The sequence below is a fragment of the Heliangelus exortis genome, chromosome 26, assembly GCF_036169615.1.
Source record: "Heliangelus exortis chromosome 26, bHelExo1.hap1, whole genome shotgun sequence".
Lineage (NCBI taxonomy): Eukaryota > Metazoa > Chordata > Aves > Apodiformes > Trochilidae > Heliangelus > Heliangelus exortis.
This window is the reverse complement of record NC_092447.1, coordinates 6,251,252-6,273,190: the sequence shown is the minus strand read 5'-3', so window position 1 is coordinate 6,273,190 and position 21,939 is coordinate 6,251,252. Positions and strand designations below refer to the sequence as shown.

The following is a 21,939-nucleotide window of genomic DNA, read 5'->3' as shown; positions in this document are numbered from 1 at the left end:
AAAAAAAAAAGAAAAAAAAAAGCCACTTCAATGTGGTTTTTATCCAAAACCATAATTACCACAAAAGTAAAAGGTTTGTTTGTAAAGCTGCCATGAATTTTAGGAAACCAACCCCCAAAACGGTCTGAAACAGAAAAGAATGGAAATAAGGATGAAGAAGTTGAAGCAGCAATGCTCCAAACACCCCCGTGGAGGCCAGACAAGCTTTGAATATTTTATAAGCTTCTAAGGATACATCTGAAATCATTAATTCTTATTGTTTTGCTGCCACATTAATCCACCACCTGCTCTGCTGATGGGGCACAGGGAGTCCCTCCAGCCCAAAGATGGAGCAGCAACAACCTTCTTCCCTCTCCAGTTTTGTCCTTCCCCTCCTAGAACCACCTCCAAAATCATTATTCCAAGTACCAAAATACCACAGAAGCCACTGAAGAAGCCACATGAAACCCAGCTGGGCTTCCAACAAACCCATTTATTAGTTTGCAGCGCTGCCCATGGAGGTTTCAACTGTGCTGGCTTATTACTTTTTTTAAAAAAATTCCTCCAAAACTATCGTCCTGACTTTAAAAGTCCACACCAGGAGAATTCAAATTTTAAAAAGCTGGAAAACAGCCCCTGACAGTGGTTAATTTGAAGTTTTTAGTTCAAATTTCCCCTCAGAATAAAGGAAATTTGCAAATAAGAGGTGTACAAAACCAGCAGTTGCTCTGCAACCCCTGGGAGTTTAGAAAGTTTAATGTAATAGCATAAATTAAACAAAAATAAACCAGGTCTCAATCCTACAAGCACAAACCACGCTCATCTCACCAGCCCTGTCCACAATAGGTATCCACCTTTCAGCAGCTCCTACCCCTGACAAACCTCCAGCAAAGCACCAAGTCCTAATTTCAACAGAAAACCTGAGGGATTTCACCACCATAAAAGAAGAAAAGCTGCTGGGAGATGGCTCTTGCTGAAAGCAGCCCTGGTAGGCAGCTCTTACAGACCTCCAAACCCTCAGGATTTGTTTGCAGGTGGTCCCAGTTCCAAAGTGGGATGAGGCACAGGATCTCTCCAGCCCTTACCTCCTACCAGGGTGGAGAAAGGGTTAATGGCTGGACTGGATGATCTCCAAGGTCTTTTTTCCAACCGAAATGATTCTGTGACAGAATTTCCAGCCTGAAATCCAGGCCTTCCTCCTCCTCCTCCTCCTCCTCTCCCTGGCCACAGCCCCAGCTCCCTGGCCCCTGCTGTGACACTCCAGCACGTTTCAGGTCCTCCTGGGTCCCCTCTCCCACGTCCTCCTTCCATTCCCCCAGCCCTAGGCAGGGCAGGGAGGGGAATGTCCCCTCTGGGCTGAGAGCAGCTGGAGAGGACAACTTGTTTCTCTCTCAAACCAGTCAAATATAGAACAGGGACGTGAAAATTCAAAGTTCAACCCCTGCTGATGAGCCAGCTGGGAGATGAGCACCAGTTGCAGGGGATGGAACCCATTTTCCTTTCCTTTCTTCTTAAAAACAGCAACCACCCCCCCCCAAAAAAAAAGCCCCACCAAAAAAACTGCAATAAAAATTTTAAATATGTTTCAAACTGGCAAGCCAAGCTCTGAATTACAGCTTAAATTAATTTACACATGTGCCAGACACATCTTGCTGACTGGTGTTCCACAGCCTGTCCTGAAAAAAAATCCTTGGGAGGGAGCAGGAGGCCACCTTCCCCAGGATTTAGCCCTGTGCAGCCACAGTGTGCCCAGCTCCACCTGCAGTGCTTATGGGAAGGATTTCAAGCTGATTTTAAATTACATTTTCAAAAGCAAAATCCCTGAAAATTAAGCAAAACGTGGTTTCTGCCTTAATTCCAACTTGGCTCCTCCAGAGGTACACCTAAAGGCAGCTGGCAGGTTGGATAAGAGAGAAAATTCAAAATGTAATGGAAAAATCAGCTAGGATTCAGCAGTGGGAGCAGCCCTGACTTCCAATTTTTAGTCCTATTTTTAGTCCTTAAAATAACCAGAGATCTAGAATTGGGATCCTGGGAAGAATATTCCTTTAACACTTTCAATAGCAAAAACCAGAATAAAAATCCAGACTCCCAGCTCTGAGGCAGGAGGGCAGATTTGCTCTTGCTATTATCCAAAAATCCTTTTTCTCATGTGAAAAAAAAAAACCAAAAACCAACAAAACTCTTCCCCCCCCCCCAACAGTGAGTGTGTCCAACACCCAAATCCCCATGTTTTTTCCAAAGAAAAAGGGTTGTGACAGCAAAGCTGCAGAGCAAATCTGTCTGTGGGGCATGGCAGGAAATGTAAAATCCAGCAAGGCAACAAAATCCTCCCTGACAAACCCCAGCTGGAGCCACTTTCTTATCTCAAAAGTTGAAAAAAACATAGGAAATAAGTTGGGGAAAAATCAAAATGTCCCCAGTGCCCCACCTGCCTCCATCACTACAGAGCACCCATGGAGCAAAATGAGCCCTGGGGGGACATAATGTATTTTATTCCACCCCACAGCCCCAGCCTGGTGTGGAAATCTTCTGCTTTTTTGAATTTTTCCCTGCAGTTTGTGCTGCTTTTTGTAGCTCACCTGTTGTTGTTGTGACAATTCCTGCAGCTGATGCACTCGGAGGGGTCAGCCTGGGGCACTGCTGTGTAGAGCCCCCCCCCCTGCAGGGAGGGGAAGTCCAAAAGAGAAGAGAAACAGCCAGTGATAAATAACAAATCATAAAAAGAAGAATTAATTGATTAGAAGTAATAATCAAAAAGAAAACTAAATAAACTATGAGGAATAATCAAAAGAAGACTAAATAATCTGTTATAATTAATCAAAGGAATGATTAGTTATAAAAAATGAAAAACTAATTAATTTATTATAAATACTAAAAAAGAATTGATTAGTAATAGTAAACATCAAAAGAATAAACTAGAACAATAATCAAAATATTATAAAAAGCAAATAATTAACAGAATAATCTATTATATATGAGTAATTAACCAATTATACATAACAAAAGAATAATCTATGATAATTAATAATCAATATAATAATCAATTATAAAAATTATCATAATATTAATCAATGACAATAATAAAAATAAGACTAAAGAATCAATTAGAGATAATAAATATTAAGAAAAATAAACAATCAATTATAAATAATAAATAAAATAATAAATGATCCATCATAAATAATAAATAACCAAAACAAGGATAAATCAAAAGAAGAATTAATCCATTATAAATAATAAATAATCACAAAGAAGAGCAAATAATCAGTGGGGAATTCAGGCCCAGTGTCATTTTCACTTTTCCCCATTTTCCAGGTGTGGCATCCACCCCTGAGGGCAGGGTTTGTGTCCCTGTGTCCCAGCAAAGCCAACACCAACCCAGGTGAGGGTGGTGCCACCCCTGCCCCTCCCTGCACCCTGGGGGGGGCTCAGGCTGTAATTTCACAAACACACCATAAAGAGGTGTTGTGTTTCTGTGGGTTTTGGTTTTTCAAGGCTGAAACCTCATTAGCAAACTTTCTTTCTGGGGGGGGGGGGGAGCCTGCAAGCTGCAGGGCTGATGTCAGCCCAGCACCCATCCCAGTTTTCCTGTAATTACCCCGATTAGATCAGTTGACTTGGAATTATTTTGGTTTTTTGAACCACTCTGTATTTTCACAGATGGGGTCACTCCTTCGCCAGCAAGGACTGGGGAGGGGGCTGGGGGGGTAGGGGTGTGTGTGAGGGATTTGGTGGTGTTGGTTTTGGCTGCAGGGACCATTACAAACCAGTAAAAATGCCCAGATTAACACATACCTCATTGTTACACAACTGCCTGCAAAAAAAAAAAAAAAAAAAAAAAAAAAAAAAAGGGGCTGAGGAGCCAGGCTGCAGCACTGGGGGTGGGGAGCAGGTTTGGGTGAGCTCACCTGAATTTGGACATTTTATTTCCAACAACAATCCTTTTTTTTTTTTTTTCAAAAATAGGGATTTTTCTTTTTTTTTTTCTTTTCTTTTTCCTTTTTTTTTTTTTCTTTTTGGAGGTAGCTCAATCCACCAGAGAGCAGTGAGGAAATGGCTGATGGATTTTGATTGCCACCCATTGTGCTCTTCCTCATTAACCCAATCAATGAAACAATCAAGAGAAGGGTAAGGAAAAGGAGAATATCCCCTTCCCTGAGCTGTGTCACCCCCCCCCCCCCGGGCCATTCCAGGTCCTTCTACAGGAAAAAAGGTTGAGTGACCCAAAAGTTTCAACGATGTGGAAGGGAAAAAAAACCAAAAGAAAAACTTAACCAGGGCAACCCCTCGCAGGGCATGTCCCATATGGTGGCACAGAGGAGCTCCACATCTGTGTTTTCTTCCCCAAAAATATAAACTGGGGGGACAAAACATCAAGGTAAGCTCTCAAGCTTTCTCCTAGGTCAGCTTTCCCTTGGAAAGTTGTATATTTTTGGTGTTTGTTGGGCAAGAAAAAAACCAATTTGGGCCTCAGTTGAAAGCCACAAAAACCCAGCACTGGCTGCTCCAGCAGGAGAGCAAAGAGAGAAGCAGGTGAAGAACCAACTGGTTTGGACTCCAAGCTGGAGCTGAACTCAAGTGGCAACTACTGTACAAGTGCTAATTTGTTGTTCAGTAAACCCAAGAGCTTGTGTTCAATTACCAACACAAACAACAGCCCTGTTTTGTTTTCCTCTCCTGAAGCAGCATGGGTTCTTCAGACTTTTGAACTTTTTCTTTCAGTTTTCCTGGGCAATGTTCACAGTTGTTTTTTGGTTTGTTTTATTTTTTTGAGGAAGTTTCAGCAAGTTTGAATGCAAGCCATCTGTTTCCAGAGACAATAATGAAATCATTATTCTCTCTCTTGGACACATTGCAGAGAAGGGCTGGTTTTTTTTTTTCCACAGTGGCTGATGGCAGACTTTAATTAGTTTATTTTATTTCCAATTTCAAAACAAAATAAAACAAACAAATAAAAAAAAGATCCCGCCTCAACCGTCAAAAACAAGGGAGTGAAAAAAAAATATAAAAAAAAATAAATTAAAGAAGAAGAGGGAACATTGGGGGCATTTTTATTTTCTGGAACCTCCTGTTCCATTCGTGCCTGGCCGTAATTAATAGCATTGCTCCAGAGTTACAGATCTGAAACAGGTGTGGGGGAAAGAAGGAAAAAAAACCCACCCCAAAACGGGTGATCCATAAAGCTGCAGAATAAGCAGCTATAATTAAATCTCTTTAACTTGAAGATTGAGAAATACCATATGTCCAAGGGAAGGCTCTCAGCCCAGGGCTGGAGCCTTCTCAGAGCTTCCACGCAGCTCAGGAGGAGGAGGGCAGAGGCAGATTTCCCAGAGCCAGCGGAATTCTTGCTGTCATCCGATACTCTCAAATGAAAAGCATGATGTTTGCATCAGAAATCTCAGCCCAGTTGCTTCCTCTGGGATAAGGAATTTGGTGGAACTGGCTGTTATCAATGGACGTGTGTTTCCCCCCACACAGACACACACCCCTCCCAAATTAACTCTGCTTTTCCACCCTCACAATGAAACCCCAGGGGTTGGGACTGAGCTTACATTGAGGAGCTGGTGGGGATGTTCACAGTCCACGTGGGTCCCTGGGTAGAGCCCAGCTCCTCCCTTCATCATCCCATTGGTGCCATTCCCAACTTGGTGGTGGAGGTGGGGGCAGCCATTGCCCAGGAAGCTGCTGTGGATGCTGCCGGTGACCCGGCTGGTGCCAGGCAGGGTGGTGTAATCCATCATCTGCTCTGCTCCTTGGTAGAGGCAGCCAGGAGAGTCATACTCTGCAGAAGAGATGGGCAGTCACAAGGGATTGATGGACAAGCAGGAAGCCAAATGGGTGGCTTTAAATCAACAGAGTGGCTCAGGTTGGGAGGGACCTTGGAGATCGACTTCTCCAACCTCCCTGATGCCTCTGAGGCTGCTCCAGGCCCCATCCAGCCTGGCCTTGGACACCTCCAGGGAGGGGACAGCCACAGCTGCTCTGGGCAATCTGTTCCAGAGTCTCACCACCCTCCTGCTGAAGAAATTCTTCCTAAAATCCAGTCTGAGCCTCTTCTCCTTCAGTTTCAATCCATGTCCCCTGGTCATCCTTGGACACTCTTAAGGGAAGTCCCTCTGCAGCCTTCCTGTGGGTTCCCTCCAGCTCTAAGGTCCCCCTGGAGTCTCCTCTTCTCCAGGCTGAACAACCCCACCTCCCTCAGCCTCCTCTCATAGCAGAGCTGCTCCAGCCCCTGGATCATCTTTGTGGCCTCCTCTGGACCCATTCCAACAGATCTTGTGGGGACACCAGAACTGGACATGGTATTTGAGGTGGGGTCTCCCAAGACCAGAGTGGAGGGGGGGCCTTGAAGAAACTAAAGAAACTTAACCCCTCTTTCTGTGGGTTTTTAAAATTAAGCTTCCAAGTGCTTGGTATGCACATGGATAAACCAGGCACATCCTGGAGAGCAGACCAGGAAGGTGGGTTTGAAGGGACTCATCTGACCTCGGTCCCTACAATGAGAGTCCTAAAACTGGGCCAGACATAGAACCAACCTCTGCCCTCTGCTCCCAGCTCATTCCAAAAAATACTTCTAGGCTGCAACAGGAGACGCTATCTTATCTTTCAAGAAGTTTGGTTTCATTTCTCTCTGCCAGAGAGTTAAAGACATTAAAAAAACAACACAGGGGCCATGGAAAGAGCCAGGCTGATTTATGAATTCTGAGCAGCAAAGCCTGGGGAAGGGATTCTGCAAAACCTGCTTGAGCTCCAGAGCCTCTGCTGGGGGCTGCTGCCTGCAGAAGGAGGGGTTGTCCTCACTAACACCTCTCTGAAAGGCTTGGACCATCAAGAAAAACTGCACCACAAGAGAAACCCCCCCCAAAAAAGCCCAGCTCTCGACCTGAGGCACACCCCTAAAGCCCAAATCTCCAAATAAACCCCAGCAGGCTCCTCACAGGCAACACTTCCCCCGGGGAGCAGGCTGACTGATTCCATCTCTTCAGCCTGAAACGGGCACCCCAGCAACACACTCACTCTGCATGGTGTTCTGCTGGCGGTTCTTCCAGAGGCACATGGCGATGAAGATGATGAGGATGAGGACCATCACCCCCAGGACACAGCCCACAATCAGGTACAACATGTCACTGCTCCTCACGGGGCCATGGGACGCGCCGCTCCCGCTGCCCCCAACCCTCTCTGGGGGGCTTGGGAGGGTGCTGAGGTCCCTCAGGGGGTATTCAGATGCTCCTGGCACCCGTTTGACTGAGGGGAGGAAGAGAGAGAAGGAGAGAGAAGGATGGGGATGTTGGCTGAACACCTTTTTGAAAATGTGGTGGCTTTTTTTTTTTTTTTTTTTTTAACATTCTGAAGTGAAAATAATTGCAGCAGAGTTCAGCTCCTAAAGGCCCCGGAGAGAAAGCTTCCAAGTCAATAATAAAACCTGTCAGGAGAAGGCCAACTGCTCTTGGGTAATCACTGTTTGCCTTGGAAAATGGTCATCTGGAGGTCAACCCAGACTTTTAATGAGCAACTCAGGCACGTGGGGCTGGAGCTGGGCTCGCTCCCTACTTGGAAGTGCCCAAATCTTTCCACTTCTGAGGTCAAGGAATAAATAAATAAAAAAAAGAAACCCACAACGTGCACTTCTAGCTGCCAGGTGACCTACTTTTATCTGAGGTGAAGCCTGCCCAGCCTCGTTCTCCAAACCATAATTTAAGATGCTAACAGTTGAGCAGAAAAAAAAACCAAACCCACTGAAAACAAGATGTGGGTTTCACTGATTGAATTCACGTTACTTTTCAGCACAAATTTGTTTCATTTCAGGCTAAAAACCTAAGAGAGGTGTCTGGCTGAGGAGTGGAGCTGGTAAGAGAGACACAAGCACCAGGGTGGAGATGGGTTAGAGGAGATGGCTCACCCCAGGGGAGCCTGGAGGAGATGAATTTTCAGGCAGAGGCAGTTTGAGTGACAGATTCCAGCTTGCCAATTCTAAAATTAGGGGAGAAAGTTGTATTCCTGGCAGGAGGAGCAACAGCCCTGCAGCTCCTAGCCCTTCTTTTCAAAGGCTTTGCTCCTCACTGAGCTCAACTTCAACACTTCCACTCCTTCAGGGCTTTTTTTTTTTCCCCTCTAAAATTTTTTTTTTTTCATTCCTAGCTTTGCATTTGAAGTTTTACTGTCTGCATTTTCCCTTTACAGCCTTCCTTGGTTTTTTAGAGATTAAAGGAGTCAGAAATTCTCTACAAAATAAATGTGACTGCCATATCTGACACTTCCAGGGAACAGTGCAAACTTTGTGCCAGAGGCATGCAAGGATTAGGGATGGAGCCAGCCAAGAGAAGCATCAATTGCTCAGGGGCTGCACTTACACCCTGTGTCACAGAGCCCCCCAAGACAGAAAGCAGATGCACAAATCAATCCTGTCATCTATCAGAACAAAAAAAAAAACAACAAAACCCAACACACAACCCAACCCATCCCAACACTCCTATCTCCTCAGCCAGGCAGAGAGCAACTAAGAGCACTAAGAGCAACTTCTCCCTTTCCATAGGCTCAAACCAACCCCAGCTCCATGAGACCAAACAAATCCCCAAAACCTTCCAGAAAAATCACTTTGGTGCTGTGAAAAAAAAAAAACCAAACCAAACTAAACCAACACAGAATAATAGAACAATATTTAAGAAGAGGTTTTGTGGGGCACAAAAGGGACTCTCTACCTTTGGTTTCACAGATCATGACATTGCTGTACTCGCTCTCCCCCCCCTCGTTGTAGCACTGCATCTTAATGTCATAAGAGGTTTCAGGCTGCAGGTGATTTATCAGGTGCCACTGCTTGGTACCTGGGGGGGAAGAGAGAAAATAAATCCTGCAGGCAAAGTCAGGTAGGAGATGTCTTCATACAGCACAGGGGGTGGCAGCTTCTCCTGGGAGCAGAAAAGTCTTGTTTAACCCTTTATGGGCATCTCTGAAATCATAACTTGTGATGTCCTGCAGAACACAGTCTTGGAAGAAGAGAGAAGAACAACCTACACATCTTACCTTTTGATGAGTAAATGTTTTTCAGTTGATTCTTTTTAAAAAAATATGTATTTCCGCACAAAAAAAAAAAACCCAGAAGTCTAAAGTGAAAAAACTAAACTCAAAGCCCAGAGATCCAAGTTTCCACCAAATTTCTACCATCTGTACGTTGAAAACCAACAGCATTTCTGTGCTTCTTAGATATGAAACTGCCTTCCTCTACCCCCAAAATGTTCTGAGGTATTTTTACAAACTATTTTGTATAGGGAAATCTTTCCTTTGCTGGTGGCACAGAGAGAAGGGAGGGGTTTAGGATGAGGTTTTTTAGCTATTTACAATGCACCAGGCAAAAAAGAAGGGAAAACTGGCAGGAAAAGCAGATGAAATGGGTCAGGGGGAACCATCAGTGATAAAACCCTCTCCCAGGCCCTGCAGGATCCCTGGAGGTACCACCCAGAGCTGCCCATTCCTGGCAGGAAGGATCCATCTGGGTTGCTCAGCTAAACCACAAATAATTGAACATGGGTTTTTATTAAACATGAGGAGGAAACCAAAACTTCTGCCCTGCAGAGATGGGTCCCCAGCTGAGCAATCTGGGAGAGAAGGAGGGATTTTTGTCATCTCTGGCCCCCAGCCAGCATTTCATTTAGACACCCTCCTGAAGGACTGAGCACTTCAGGATAAATCACTCTCAGTTTTTACTTTCACGGGCTCATGACAAATTTTAATAAACAGCAACCTTTTTTTTTCTTTTTTTTTCTTTCTTTTTTTTTTTTCTTTTTTCTTTTTTTTTTTAAGGGAGTTTAATTAACTGTTTGAGCACTCTTAATCCCTCCTGGAAAATCCCACCTTGAACTGTTTCCACTGTTACTAAGAGACTGTCATACCACCTACTGATTTAAGCATTAATAAAACAAAAAATATATATATAAAAAAAAACCTTTTGAGCTGCCCAGAGAGTGGGGAACTGCTCCAGGATCCAAGCCCAGGAGGACCACAGCTCTTTTTTGGGAGCTGAGCAGGGGCTGCACCACCCGAACTCCATGCTGGGTGTCCCAGGAGAGGGCTGAGGAGCCCTGGGTGAAGCTGGAACGGGCTCTTTCCCTAAATCGCAGGTTTTTTTCCCAAGATTCATCCTGCCCCACCCCCAAGCATTCCTTTGGGTAATTACTACCCAGGTTTTAGGTTTCCTCTCGAAACCATTAGTGGAACTGGAATCAGCACAGGCACTTTAACTGTCCTCTCCCTGCACCATTAGCAAGGAAAAACATTTTAACAACTGACACCAGGCTGCATTTACAGTGAAAAATTCAACTCCCAGCCCCTGGAAAAAAGAAAAATCCAGCCCCTAGATGCAGGAGGAGGGTTGCTTATGTCTGGCTTTGGCTGCAGGATAGTGAGGAGCCATCTGAGTGGAGCTTTTGGGTTTGTTCCTTTGCTTGAAATCAAATCTGATTTTCCTCATAGTGGGATTTTATAAAAAAGCTTTCTGCCCAGTTTTGAGTGTCTCGAAAGACATGACTTAACAGGAAACAGGGAAAGGAAAGCCTAAGGGCAAGTACTTTGCTAATACAGGCATCACAACACTTTTTTTTCCACCACAGTCATTTCAAGATAAAATTCCCTGTCAAAAAACAGACAGATTAAATCAAAGGTGAAAAAAAAAAGAGAGAACAAGTAATTTATAGCAAAAATACCTTAAGTCACATGGTGCTCTTCATATTTCCCATCAAATGCTTCCAGTTACATTTTAATTGAAATTATATATATATATTTTTAACCCTCCCCCCTCTTTCCCCAAAAAGCTCAGAGAAGTTTTAAATATTTCCAGCAAATGAGTTTCTGTTCCCCCAGCTCTGGCAGAGCTGAGCAGCTGCTCATGGTTTCAGACTGCCACAAAGAGTTCAATACAGGCACAGGCTCTTGGAAAAAAAAAAAAATCAGAAACAAGCTAATTTCACAGCACGGTGGAGCCCACTTAACTAAGAGCTTAGTGGATGAGATTTATAAACACACCAGCTCAAAATACCTTCTGCAGCTGAAGGTGAGCCTTGAAAGCAATCCTCCCAGCTGAAACTCTGGGTCTGTAACAGCTTTAGAGTGTGCAAAAGCTGAGGTCAGGCAGCAAAGTATTGTGTAGCAGGGGGAAAATTTTCAAAATAAAGGCCCATTCCTCTTGTAAGTGAAATAAATGAGGGGAAAAAAAATAATGAACGTCACTGGGAGGGAATGAGATCACTGGGCTTACTCAGCCCAGGCAATAAGGCCGTTAAGTAAAATGTTTTTTAAAAAGGGTTTTCCACTTCTGGAGTAATACAGACATTATCTAATCACTTCTTCCAGGAAAAATGATGATCTAATATGCACTGGGGGGAAAAAAAACCCAACTTGATTAAAGGTGAAAGGCAGCCCAAACATACCTGAGTTTGCAGCCTACTTGGGGCTAAAAGTAACTTCCTTGTAGCAGGAGCAGCAATTAAGAGAGGCAAAAGGAGAAGAGGGTGATTATACACCTTAGAAAACCCAGGCTGGGGTAAATCTTCTCAAAAGGCATCTGGTTATGAGCACTTACCCTGCCTTAAGTCTCCTTCACTTTCCCTTTCCTCAGCCTCTTTAAGCTAAATCAGTTTAAAGACATCTTGCACCAAGGATTTTGCATGGAGGACAACCCCACAAACATCAACCCTGGATGATTTAATTCTGGAGTTCCCAGGCTGAAAAGGCTGTCAGCAAGAAAGGAACAAATTGATGTGTGGGCAGAGCTGGAGGCCAGGGAGTGGGGAAGCTACCTCTACCTCTCCCCTTCCTCTTGCCCCCCACCCATCAGATATTGATGGACATTCAGAGATCCCCTCCCAGCCTTCTCTTCTCCAGCCCCAACAGCCCCAGGGCTCTCAGCTGTTTCCCAGCAGAGATGCTCAAGTCCCTTCAACACTCTCCCAGCTCTCTCCAGTAGATCCCTGTCTCTCTTGAACTGGGGAGCCCAAAACTGGATCCAGGACTCCAGGTGTGGTCTCACCAGGGCAGAGCAGAGGAGAAGAACCTCCTTAGGTCTGCTGGGCACACTTTTCCTGATGCCCCCCAGGACACATTGCTGAGCCACGGAGAATTTCCTGTCCACTCCAAGGTCCTTCTCCATGGAGCTGCTTTCCAGCAGGACATTCCCTAACCTGTACTGGTGGTTGGTGTTATTCCTACCCGGATGGCCAAGGCTTTGTTTGGGTTTACAGAAACCCCTCCCAGGCTGCAGTGGGACCTCTCCCTACCTTCCACAATGTCCCTCTTGTAGTCGCTGTCGTTGTCGCTGTCGGTGGGCCGGTAGTAGATGTAGAAGCCTTGGATGGGGGTGTTGTTGTTGCTCGACGTGATGTACTACAAGAGAATTTTAAAAGGCTGTGTCAGAGCAGAAAAAAAAAAAAAGAGGGGGAGGGGGGGAGAATTGAAGGCTCAGCCCCTTGAAACAGGGATTTATTTTTTTTTAATAAAGTTTCTTCCACGTCACTCTCCCAACTGTCAAAAATCAGGGTTTGACCAGGAAAATTCATGTGATTAAGTGGCAATGGAAAAAGAAACTAAGGCCATTTCTACTTCAGAAGGAGTTAAGGTCACTCTCCAATGCAGCTCGGGAATATTTTACTTGAAGTTATGGAGCCCCCTGAGGAACAAGAGGTTATTTTAAGTTTATTATCCTTAACATCTCTTCAGGCTGAGCAAGCAGAGCAAACTAACACCAGGAACCCTGCATGTTAAATCCTCCAAAGTATACCAGGGGGTTAGATTTCAAAACAAGAGCAAAGAATTTCTGTGGCTTTCAATAAGGACTTTAAAAGTACTTGTTTACAGAAAGAGGAGGTAGAAGAGACGAAAGGGAAAGAACGTTTCTGGAACACGAACCTCCACTGCCAGCGAGGAGGGAAGGCAGTGGGGTTGGATTGACAAAAGCAGGAGGGATTGCAGGGAAGGAAGCCAACTCATGGCATGAAGTTTGGACAGAGTTAAGCCCACTGGTGCCTCTGGCTCTGCCAGTGCCAGAGCAGGTGGACAACGGCAGCCACGGCCTCCCCAGTTGGGTTCAACATCTGGAGTAACCCGAGGAGCAACCAACCCAGGGGGGCGGCCGGAAGGGCGAGGGTCGGGGAGGGGAAGGGGAGCTCATTATTCCACCTACTGTCCATTTCAACATGATCTGGGTGTCACTGATGGCCTCGGTGTAGGCAATGTGGGGGCCGGCGATGGGGCGGTTGGAGAAGCGCCCGGTGAAGCCCGACACCTGGTAGGGGCGCGAGGCCGCGCTGCGTGGGCTCTCCCCGTAGGTGTTGACGGCGATGACCCGGAACCTGTACATCTCTCCTTGGGAAAAGAGGGAAAAGAATCATCAGGGATTGGTTCAAGTTGGAGTAAGACCTCCAAGACCATCAACCCAACGCCGGCGTGACGACTCAACCACTTCCTGAAATGCCAGGTTTGAAATGCTTGGGTCTGAACACACCCAGGGATGGTGACTCCACCCCTTCCTCCCCTGGATGACCACTGCCTGACCCCAGAAAGGAGATGTCATGGCAGAACAAGCACTAAGAAAGGAGAGAATGAGCAGACGAGGGAGTACATCCAACAAGGAGAGATGCAGGCACTGGAAATATGAACAGCTTCCAAAAGGCAAGGGGGAAATTCACACCAGAAGCTGCTGCACAGGGATGGAGATGCCTCCATCAGCTCAAGAAGTCTGCAAAACTGGTGGGCACTCAGAAGATGTTTCCAGGAATAGTCATCAGCATCTGTTCTCCCTACTCTTGGACTCCTTTCTTGAGCTTTCAGGGTTGGTTGCTGAGAGAAATCAGGCCATTAATGCATTTTTCTCTTGCATCGCGAGTGCTTGCAAGGAGGACAATTAAGTTAAAGCCAGCAATAACACACAACCCTGAACAAGTTTTTATTATTAAATTATGGTGGGTTTTATTTTCCCCACTTGGAAAACCAGAAATCATCTTGAATTCATGTAACCAGCTCCTATTCCACAGGCACACAAAAAAACCCCAAAAAAGCAAAAAAAAAAACCCAGGAAAAAAAAAAAGCCAAACAGAAACAGGATAATCTGATGAGAAGTCCCAATGAAACAACCAAAAAAAGGGAAATACCTGGCTCCAAGCTCCGAACCTCCACGGAGAGCTTGGATGGAGAGATGTTGTCAGCTGCAACCATCCAGTCGCTGCTGCGGCCCAGGCGCTTGTACTCCACCTTGAAGGCAGTGATGGGGGAGCCCCCGTTGGCTCGGGGTATCCAGGTGACATAGACAGATGATTCTGATGCTGTGGAGATGGTGGGTCGGTCAGGAGCTTCTGGCACTGAAAGAAATTCATGTTAGGAGGGGATCAGAGTCAGCTGAGACTTGGGTTTTGTGTATTATCAAGGAGAATCTTACATCCTCCTGGAGTAACCACTCCCCCTAAGTCTTCTGGAAGAGAAGCTTAGAGAGTAGAAAACAGGAATTCATTATTTTATCGAGATAATATGGTGTTGCACTACTTCTACACAGGAACAAAAATCACACACAAAGCCAACATGAAAAAAAAAATAAATTGCTTCTTTTCAAAACCCTCCAAAACTCCCCCAGACCCAACAAAACTTTGACCCATGAGCAAAGAGCAAAACAAAGCATGCAGGGGATGATGTACTCACTGACCTCACTTGGAGTGACAGCAGTGGGGCAGAGAGAACGGAAAGAGGCAGGGTTAGTCAGTCCAGCACCAGCTCCTCCCATATTTAGCATTGTTACACCCATGCAATGCCCCTCACCTCCCTTATTCATCCACCTCTCCACTCCCCTCTGGTTTTACCCCAAAAATGTACACACCTCCAATGAGGTCTCAGCCTCTGGGGAAATTTGCCTGAATCAGGTCAATGAGTTCAAAGGCTGAGGTGGGCTGAGGAAAGGACTCTACATGAGTTGTTTGCACTGGAAATGGGGCTAAAAATCACACCCATTGGGAAATGGCTAAATTTTCTTGCCATCAGGGGATAAGCCTACCCTTGGGAAGGCTCAGGAGAACCTTCAGAATAGATTTAATACACTGTGAGAACTTAAAACTCCCATTTCTACTCCTGCTCTGGCTCTTCCAGAGAGAAAATCAGGGTATTTAGCAAGAAAACACCAGCAGGTTGAAATAGGAGCAGCAAGGATGTGGAAAATTGTATTTTTTTTGAGAGAGAGACACCTTGGAAATGCTGTATGTTTGCTAAATTAAGGTGTGTATTTGCTAAATTCACACAAGAAAAGAAAGAAATCCCTGTATCAAAGCAGCCTAGGGGATAAAAAGGACCTAGAAAGAGGTGACACAAGCCCCAAGAGCAGAAATAAACACGAATGAACTGGGATGTCTGAGTATGTGGCACGAGTTTCAAGCCCATGGCCTACAAACCATCCCTGCACCCACCTCCGCTGTGTCGAGACAGGTCTGGGAGGATGACTCCAAAATTATTTGTCCCTTCGTGCACCACAGAGTGTTTGGGGAGGCCCAGAGGGGGAGAGGGAGCCTGGGTGTTTTTTGAGGATGATGTTCTTTCTGAGAAATGTTGGAGAAAAAAGCAGGTCAGGGAGCTGAAAATGCTGTTTAGTGCCACAACAGCCCGGGCTCCAAATCAAACCCTGAAGCCTCAGGAGAACACTGAGGGTATTTCTGCAGGGGGGTGAGGGAGGAGATGTCCTCCCCCACCAGCCCAAGGACTCCTGCATGGAGGATCAGTGACACTTCATCTGGCATCCTGGTGACACCAGTGGCTCCTGCCTGGGTTCCAGAGCTCCCTCTCATCATCGAACAACAACAGGCAGAGGAAATTTCCCAACAAAACCCATGGCTAGAGAAGAAAGGTCAATAAAATGCCATGGAAGCTGGGTTCGGACACAGCTGGACCGGAGCCGCTGGGCTGAGGAGCCTTTTGGCCTGTTCAAATTCAGAGATTTCAACAAAATATGTTAAATTAATAAAACGTTAAGCCCTCTGCTTCTTGTATGAAGAATATCAGATTGTTCACATGCTTAACAGCCCAACCAACAGCACGAAAGGAAAAAAACCCGAAACTGCTTTGCTGGTCTGCATGCAGCTCTCAAACCAGCTGGCTTCTCCTGGGCCAGATTTCCAGCGAGGTGTCTGCAAAGCAAACCAGAAGCAGTTGTGCTGAGATGTGAAAAACTGGATGGGGCAAAGAGTTTTCTCTGGGAAAAAAACTCAACTAGGAGAGGCTGCTTCTCCTATATTGACTGTACAAATCTTAATAATCATCCCCAAAATAACATTATCAAGCTTTTTAAGAGCTTTTTACTTACTAACAGCCCAGGCAATGCCCAGGGAAGTTTGCCCCATGGCTATTTAATAGAATCACAGAATATCAGGGGTTGGAAAGGACCTCTAGAGCTGATCCAGTCCAACCCCCCTGCCAGGGCAGGATCCCCCAGGGCAGGACACACATCCAGGGGGGGTTGTAAAGTCTCCAGAGAAGGAGACTCCAGCACCTCTCTGGGCAGCCTGGGCCAGGGCTCCCTCACCCTCACAGGCAAGAAGTTTCTCCTCAAGATGAAGTGGAACTTCCTATGTTCTATCTTAAACCCATTGTTCTTTGTCCTATTCCTGGGCACCCCTGAACACAGATTGGCCCCTTCCTCTTGCCCCCCACCCCTCAGATACTGATGGACATTCAGAGATCCCCTCTCAGCCTTCTCTTCTCCAGCCCCAACAGCCCCAGGGCTCTCAGTTGTGTTTCACAGCAGAGATGCTCAAGTCCCTGCAGCACTCTCCCAGCTCTCCCCTGGAATCTCTCCAGTAGATCCCTGTCTCTCTTGAACTGGGGGGCCCAAAACTGGATCCAGAATTTTAATTCTTAGAGAACCACACGTTAGCAATGAACCCACCAGAGCACTCCCCAGCCAGACACCCCTCAGCTGAGGCAGAGGGAACCTTTGGGAAGCTGAGGGCAGAGGGGAGCTTTGTTGCACCCACCTTTGCTGGTACGGAAGGTCAGCATGGCAGGCTGTCCCTCCCCAGCAGCACTCCTGGCCACCATGAGGACCTCGTAGAGACTGGAGGGCTCCAGCTCGGTGAGGCGCAGCTCGTTCTCGCTGCCAGGGACACGCACCGTCTGCCAGCCGCCTGCCGAGCTCACGCTGTCCTCCAGCTGCAGGGGACAGGGGGGAAAAAGCTCAGAAACAGCACCCAAGGCCATGGGTTTCCCCACGTTTCTGCTGCCTCTGAGTGTCCCGAATCACAGAACCCCAGAGGGTCACAGAATGGCTTTGGTTGGAAGAGGCCGAAATCGGCGCTTTGGAGGAACGTGTTTTCCCTTCTCCACACACACCTGCACTTTTTTTAGGGGGAAAAAAAAAGGTCATTTGCAATTGTGGCTCAAACTAGTAAGGGATGAAATGATTCTTCCCAACACCGGTGGTTCTTATGATTCATTTTCAAGCTAGCAGAGTACTGGACATTAAAGACTGGACCCAACACCCTCACAAGAAAGAGATGTTCACCAAACTATCCCAGCTTCTCCTGCATTTTAAAGTATTTACTGGCTCAAATGGGCACCAAAAAATCCATCTCAGTTACTTCTCAAGGTTCAAAATATAAGTCAGCAGGGAGATTTGGTTTGTATTAATGCACATTTCCTTTTTTTCTTTTTTTAACAAAAAACCATTTTTTAATTCAACAGTGAAATCTCCAGAAAGGAAGGAGATTCAGGGGACTCTCTTAATGCTTGGCCTCTGCAGCAAAACACTCCCTCAGATCAGAACACCACCTCAACAGAAAAGGCAAGGATTCTACCAAAAAATAAGCTATTAAACAACATAAAGCTTTACTAAAGCATGGAAGATCTGAATGCTTTGCATTACCAAAGGTTATGTCTTCTGAAGCCACCACTATCCCAAGGCATTCATTCCCCTTTTTTTTTTTTTTTTTATTCAAAAGAAGAAAAGCCATAAAATAACGTGATGACACAAAAAGAACTACACCCTGCACACCCCCCAGTCACCTCCTTGCTGAGAAACATGTGAGTGAGCACAATGGAGGGGGGGGAAGATTGTGATGAGCAAAGGGGAAGCACCAAAAAGGTCAAGGGAGTCTTCAAAGCTTTCAGCCTCCAGGTGAACCAACCACCTTTGGAGGAGGAATTGTATCAACAGATGTTGGCACAAGGTTTTCAGGAACTGACAGGTCAAAAATCTAAGCATTCCCTCCAGGCTAAGACAAGATCAGGATGTAGAGGATTAAAAGGCTTAGGGAAAAATAAACCCAGCAGCCTTGCCACGCAGCAAACTGTTTACTTGGGAGAATGGGCGGGGGATTTGTTTGGCTCTGCTGTGAAACCAGGAGAGGTTTGAGAAATGGGGCAATGCAAACTGCAGGAGGTTCCACAAGCCAAGGCCCAAGGTCCTGCACCTGGGGTCAGGCCAGTCCCAGTCCCAGTCCCAGTCCCAGTCCCAGTCCCAGTCCCAGTCCCAGTCCCAGTCCAAGCTGGGCTGGGAGCAGCCTTGGAGAGAAGGACTTGGGGGTGCTGACAGAGAAGCTCCACGTGGGCCAGCAATGGGCCCATGCAGCCCAAAAGGCAAAACCCAATCCTAGGATGCATCAAGAGGAGCATGGCCAGCAGATCAAGAGAGGATCTCCCCCTCTGCTCTGCTCTTCTGAGACCCCCACCTCAAATATCGTGTCCAGTTCTGGTGCCCCCAGACACAGATCTGTTGGAATGGGTCTAGAGGAGGCCACAAAGATGATCCAGGGGCTGGAGAACCTTTGGTATGAGAGGAGGCTGAGGGAGGTGTGGTTGGAGGAGAGGACTCCAGGAGGACCTTAGACCTGTCAGTACCTGAAGGGAACCCACAGGAAGGCTGCAGAGGGACTTTTCCCAAGAGAAAACCTTGTTCACTGACAGGACAAGGGGAAATGCTTTTGAATTGAAGAATAGGTTTAAACAAGATCTTAGGAAGAATTTCTTCAGCACGAGGCTGGGGGGGCTCTGGAACAGATTGCCCAGAGAAGCTGTGCCTGCCCCCTCCCTGGAGGTGTCCAAGGCCAGGCTGGATGAGGCTTGGAGCAACCTGGGCTGGATGAGAGGTGTCCCTGGGCATGGCAGGAGCTTGGAGGGGATGAGCTCTGAGCTCCCTTCCAACCTCCAACCCTTCCAACCTAAGCCACTCCGTGATTCTGAAGAGAAATGGGGTGACCAACTCCTGTTGTCCCCAGTCCGTTGTGGCCCCCCCTCCCCTCTATACCCTCTCTGCCCCCACGTTTTTGTTAACAATTTTGGGGTTCTTCCCCAAACCCAACCCACCCGAAATCCACCCACCCACCTTCCGGTATTTGACGAAATAGGCGTTGATGGGGGAGCCCCCATCCCGCCCCGAGCGCCAGAGCAGGTGGTACACGTCGGGCTTCAGGGTCTGCGGGGGGCTGAGGATGATGGGGGCCTCGGGGGGGGCTGCACCCAGCGGGGATCTGGCAGGAGGCACACTCGGAAACGCCGTTTCTGCACCCAAATCCCCTTCGCTCTGATCCCTCTGAGCAACCTCCATGGGGAGCTCTGCGGTTTCTGCAGGAGGAGGAGGAGGAGGAGGAGGTTACACCCTCAGCACCTCTGCGCACAGGGGGGGTTTGGTTTTTGGTTTTTTTTTTGGCTTTTTTTCACCCTAGCAAAGAAACCCAAGGTCTGCAGGCACGGCTGGACCAGCATCTCCCATAAATTAACGGCTGCAATGCATGTTAAAAGAAAAAAAAATGAAATATATAGCTCCACTTGTGACACAAACGGGGTAATTTTAAATTAATTGCAGTCGGACAAGGAACTTTTCATGGCCTGAACTGGCGGGCACACAAGAGGACATTCTCCTCCCTCCGTTTCTGAGGGGTTTTTTCTGCTGTAATTTCAATCAGCTTTGAAAGCTGCACGACTCAACTGCTTCATTAGAAAATTTATGCTGTGAATAAACTGTTGGGTTTTTTTTACCAGCAGATCTAACATGCAATTTAATCCCAATGCCGTCCTAGAAATCTTGCTCCATCCTCCATGTTTACTTTGCCTGGTATGAAAAAAAAATAAAATATATATATATATACGTAAAAAAAAACCAAAAACTTTTGGGTTGACACAGGGGCTGGTGAGCATCCCAGGCAGGGAAGGGGTGGCAGGTTGGACATCTGAGATTATCCAGGACAAGTAAATGTCAGTGCTTAAAGCAAGAAGGTTTGGGAAGCAAGGGAGCTCCTCACGGTGTCAGGGCTGCAGCAGCTCTGCCAGATGTTCTCAGCCCTGTCCGTCCTTCTCAGATTTGTAGAGGTTTATTTTACGTGCGCAGGGTTCTGTAAAGGGGAAGGGAATGAAGGGAACTTGGTTTACAAAACAAACAAATTCCTTGGTAATGTAAAGCCTCGGCAGCGTTAGCCTGCCTGACTCAGATTCCTTCAAACCTCCATTAAAATACCAGCAGCAAGTGTGGCTGCTATTTTTGGCCTCTTTTTTAAAAAAGCTAGGGAGGAAAATTTCTCTTTTTCTTTTTCTTTTTGTTTTGTTTTTTGTTTCAAATTGAAGCCACAGTCTCAGCAAGCATCCCTTGTTTCTCTCTTCCCATTTATTTAGCAAGGCCACAAAGTTTGGCGACAGGAAGAACGAGGCCATCCCCAAAGCCAGATGGAGTTGACTTAGGAAAAAAAAAAATAAAACAACATAAAAAAAAAACCCCAAGACAACTCAACAGACACACACTCCACCCCCTGAAGGATCTCCAAGTCAAAAAGATGCACCAGAAAGATTGGAACCAAATGTTGTCCCTGCTGGGGCGAGGCGGCGTGATGGACCCGGGGGGATTTGTGGGTGGGCACAGGAGGGTCCATGAGGGACACGGCCTCTGGGGTGAGCAGGGAATGAAGTTGTGGTTTCTGCTGGTGACAGGAGACCTGCAGCCACTGCTGTGTTTATTGCTGTGGGAGGAGAGGCGTCAGCCACTGGCGAGGAGTTTGGGTTTTGCTTCGGAAAACAAACCCACACCCCCCCGGGGTAATAATTTCCATTAAGCAATTTGGGATCTAAGCTCTTTTTACTGAGCTGCTGGCAGGGCTGCTGCCCGTGGAAACCAGCACGTCAGGCTTCTCCTTGCTGCTCTGCCACTATGCAGCTTTTTTGGGGGGGCTGTTGCTGTTAGTGCCAGCCTTTTGCCTTTAGCCATGGGGACTCGCTCTCATTCCTTGGCTCCCCAACTCCATGAGCAGCACCAAGTCAGGTCAGAACAGAGGTTGTAGGCATCCAAAACCCCCAAAAAGGACCAAATGTCCCAAATTTGAGCGTTAAAATAACACATTCAGAGCTTTTACTCACATTCTCCAGAATACCCACTATTTTACAGCTCTCTGTCATGTCTCCCTTTCACCTGTCTCATTTGAAAGGTGAGGAGTCCTCAACTTTTGTAGCCTCTCCTCCTGCAGAAACTATTCCACACCCCGACAAAACCACCTGCCACATTTCCCAGCACCTTTCCTTGTTCTTCTACCTCCTTTCTTGAAGGAGGGGTGTGAAGTCACCACCAGATTCCAATCCCCTGGCCTGCTCTGGGTTTGCAGGGCAGCAGAGCAACCTTTGTATTTGGTTTTCCCAGGAGCTGCCTCCCTGCTTCTGGAAGAGCCAGAGGAGGATCCTCCTTCCTTGTGAGCTCCCCAGCAGGGGCTGGGAAAGCACTCTGAAATCTGGATGTGGTGAAGTCACCCACCTACCTACCTAAAATAAATGTGTTTGACACCAACCTGCCTGCTCCTCAGGCATCCCGGAGTCGATTTGTCTCCTTCATGAAGCTATTTTGGGAGAATTAACCCTGTGTTTCAGAGCTCTGGGAAGCTGCTACCATGCCTGCAACTCCCACAAGTGTCTAAAAAAGTCTTAGAAGTGAGTGCTGTGGGCAGAGGATCCTGAGGCTATCCTTTGACA

The 21,939-nt window shown here is 46.7% G+C and overlaps 1 protein-coding gene across 1 annotated transcript in view; it reads right to left on the bottom strand.

The window, feature by feature from the left end:
• The window catches only part of CDON (cell adhesion associated, oncogene regulated), a 47,382-nt gene that overhangs the window by 1,447 nt on the left and 23,996 nt on the right, over window positions 1–21,939 (bottom strand). The window contains 10 exon segments of the mRNA XM_071769176.1: window positions 2,562–2,641; window positions 5,535–5,764; window positions 7,000–7,227; window positions 8,682–8,804; window positions 12,249–12,354; window positions 13,151–13,332; window positions 14,118–14,324; window positions 15,414–15,542; window positions 16,974–17,148; window positions 19,319–19,600. Of these exon segments, the coding sequence (XP_071625277.1) occupies window positions 2,562–2,641; window positions 5,535–5,764; window positions 7,000–7,227; window positions 8,682–8,804; window positions 12,249–12,354; window positions 13,151–13,332; window positions 14,118–14,324; window positions 15,414–15,542; window positions 16,974–17,148; window positions 19,319–19,600 (1,742 nt within the window).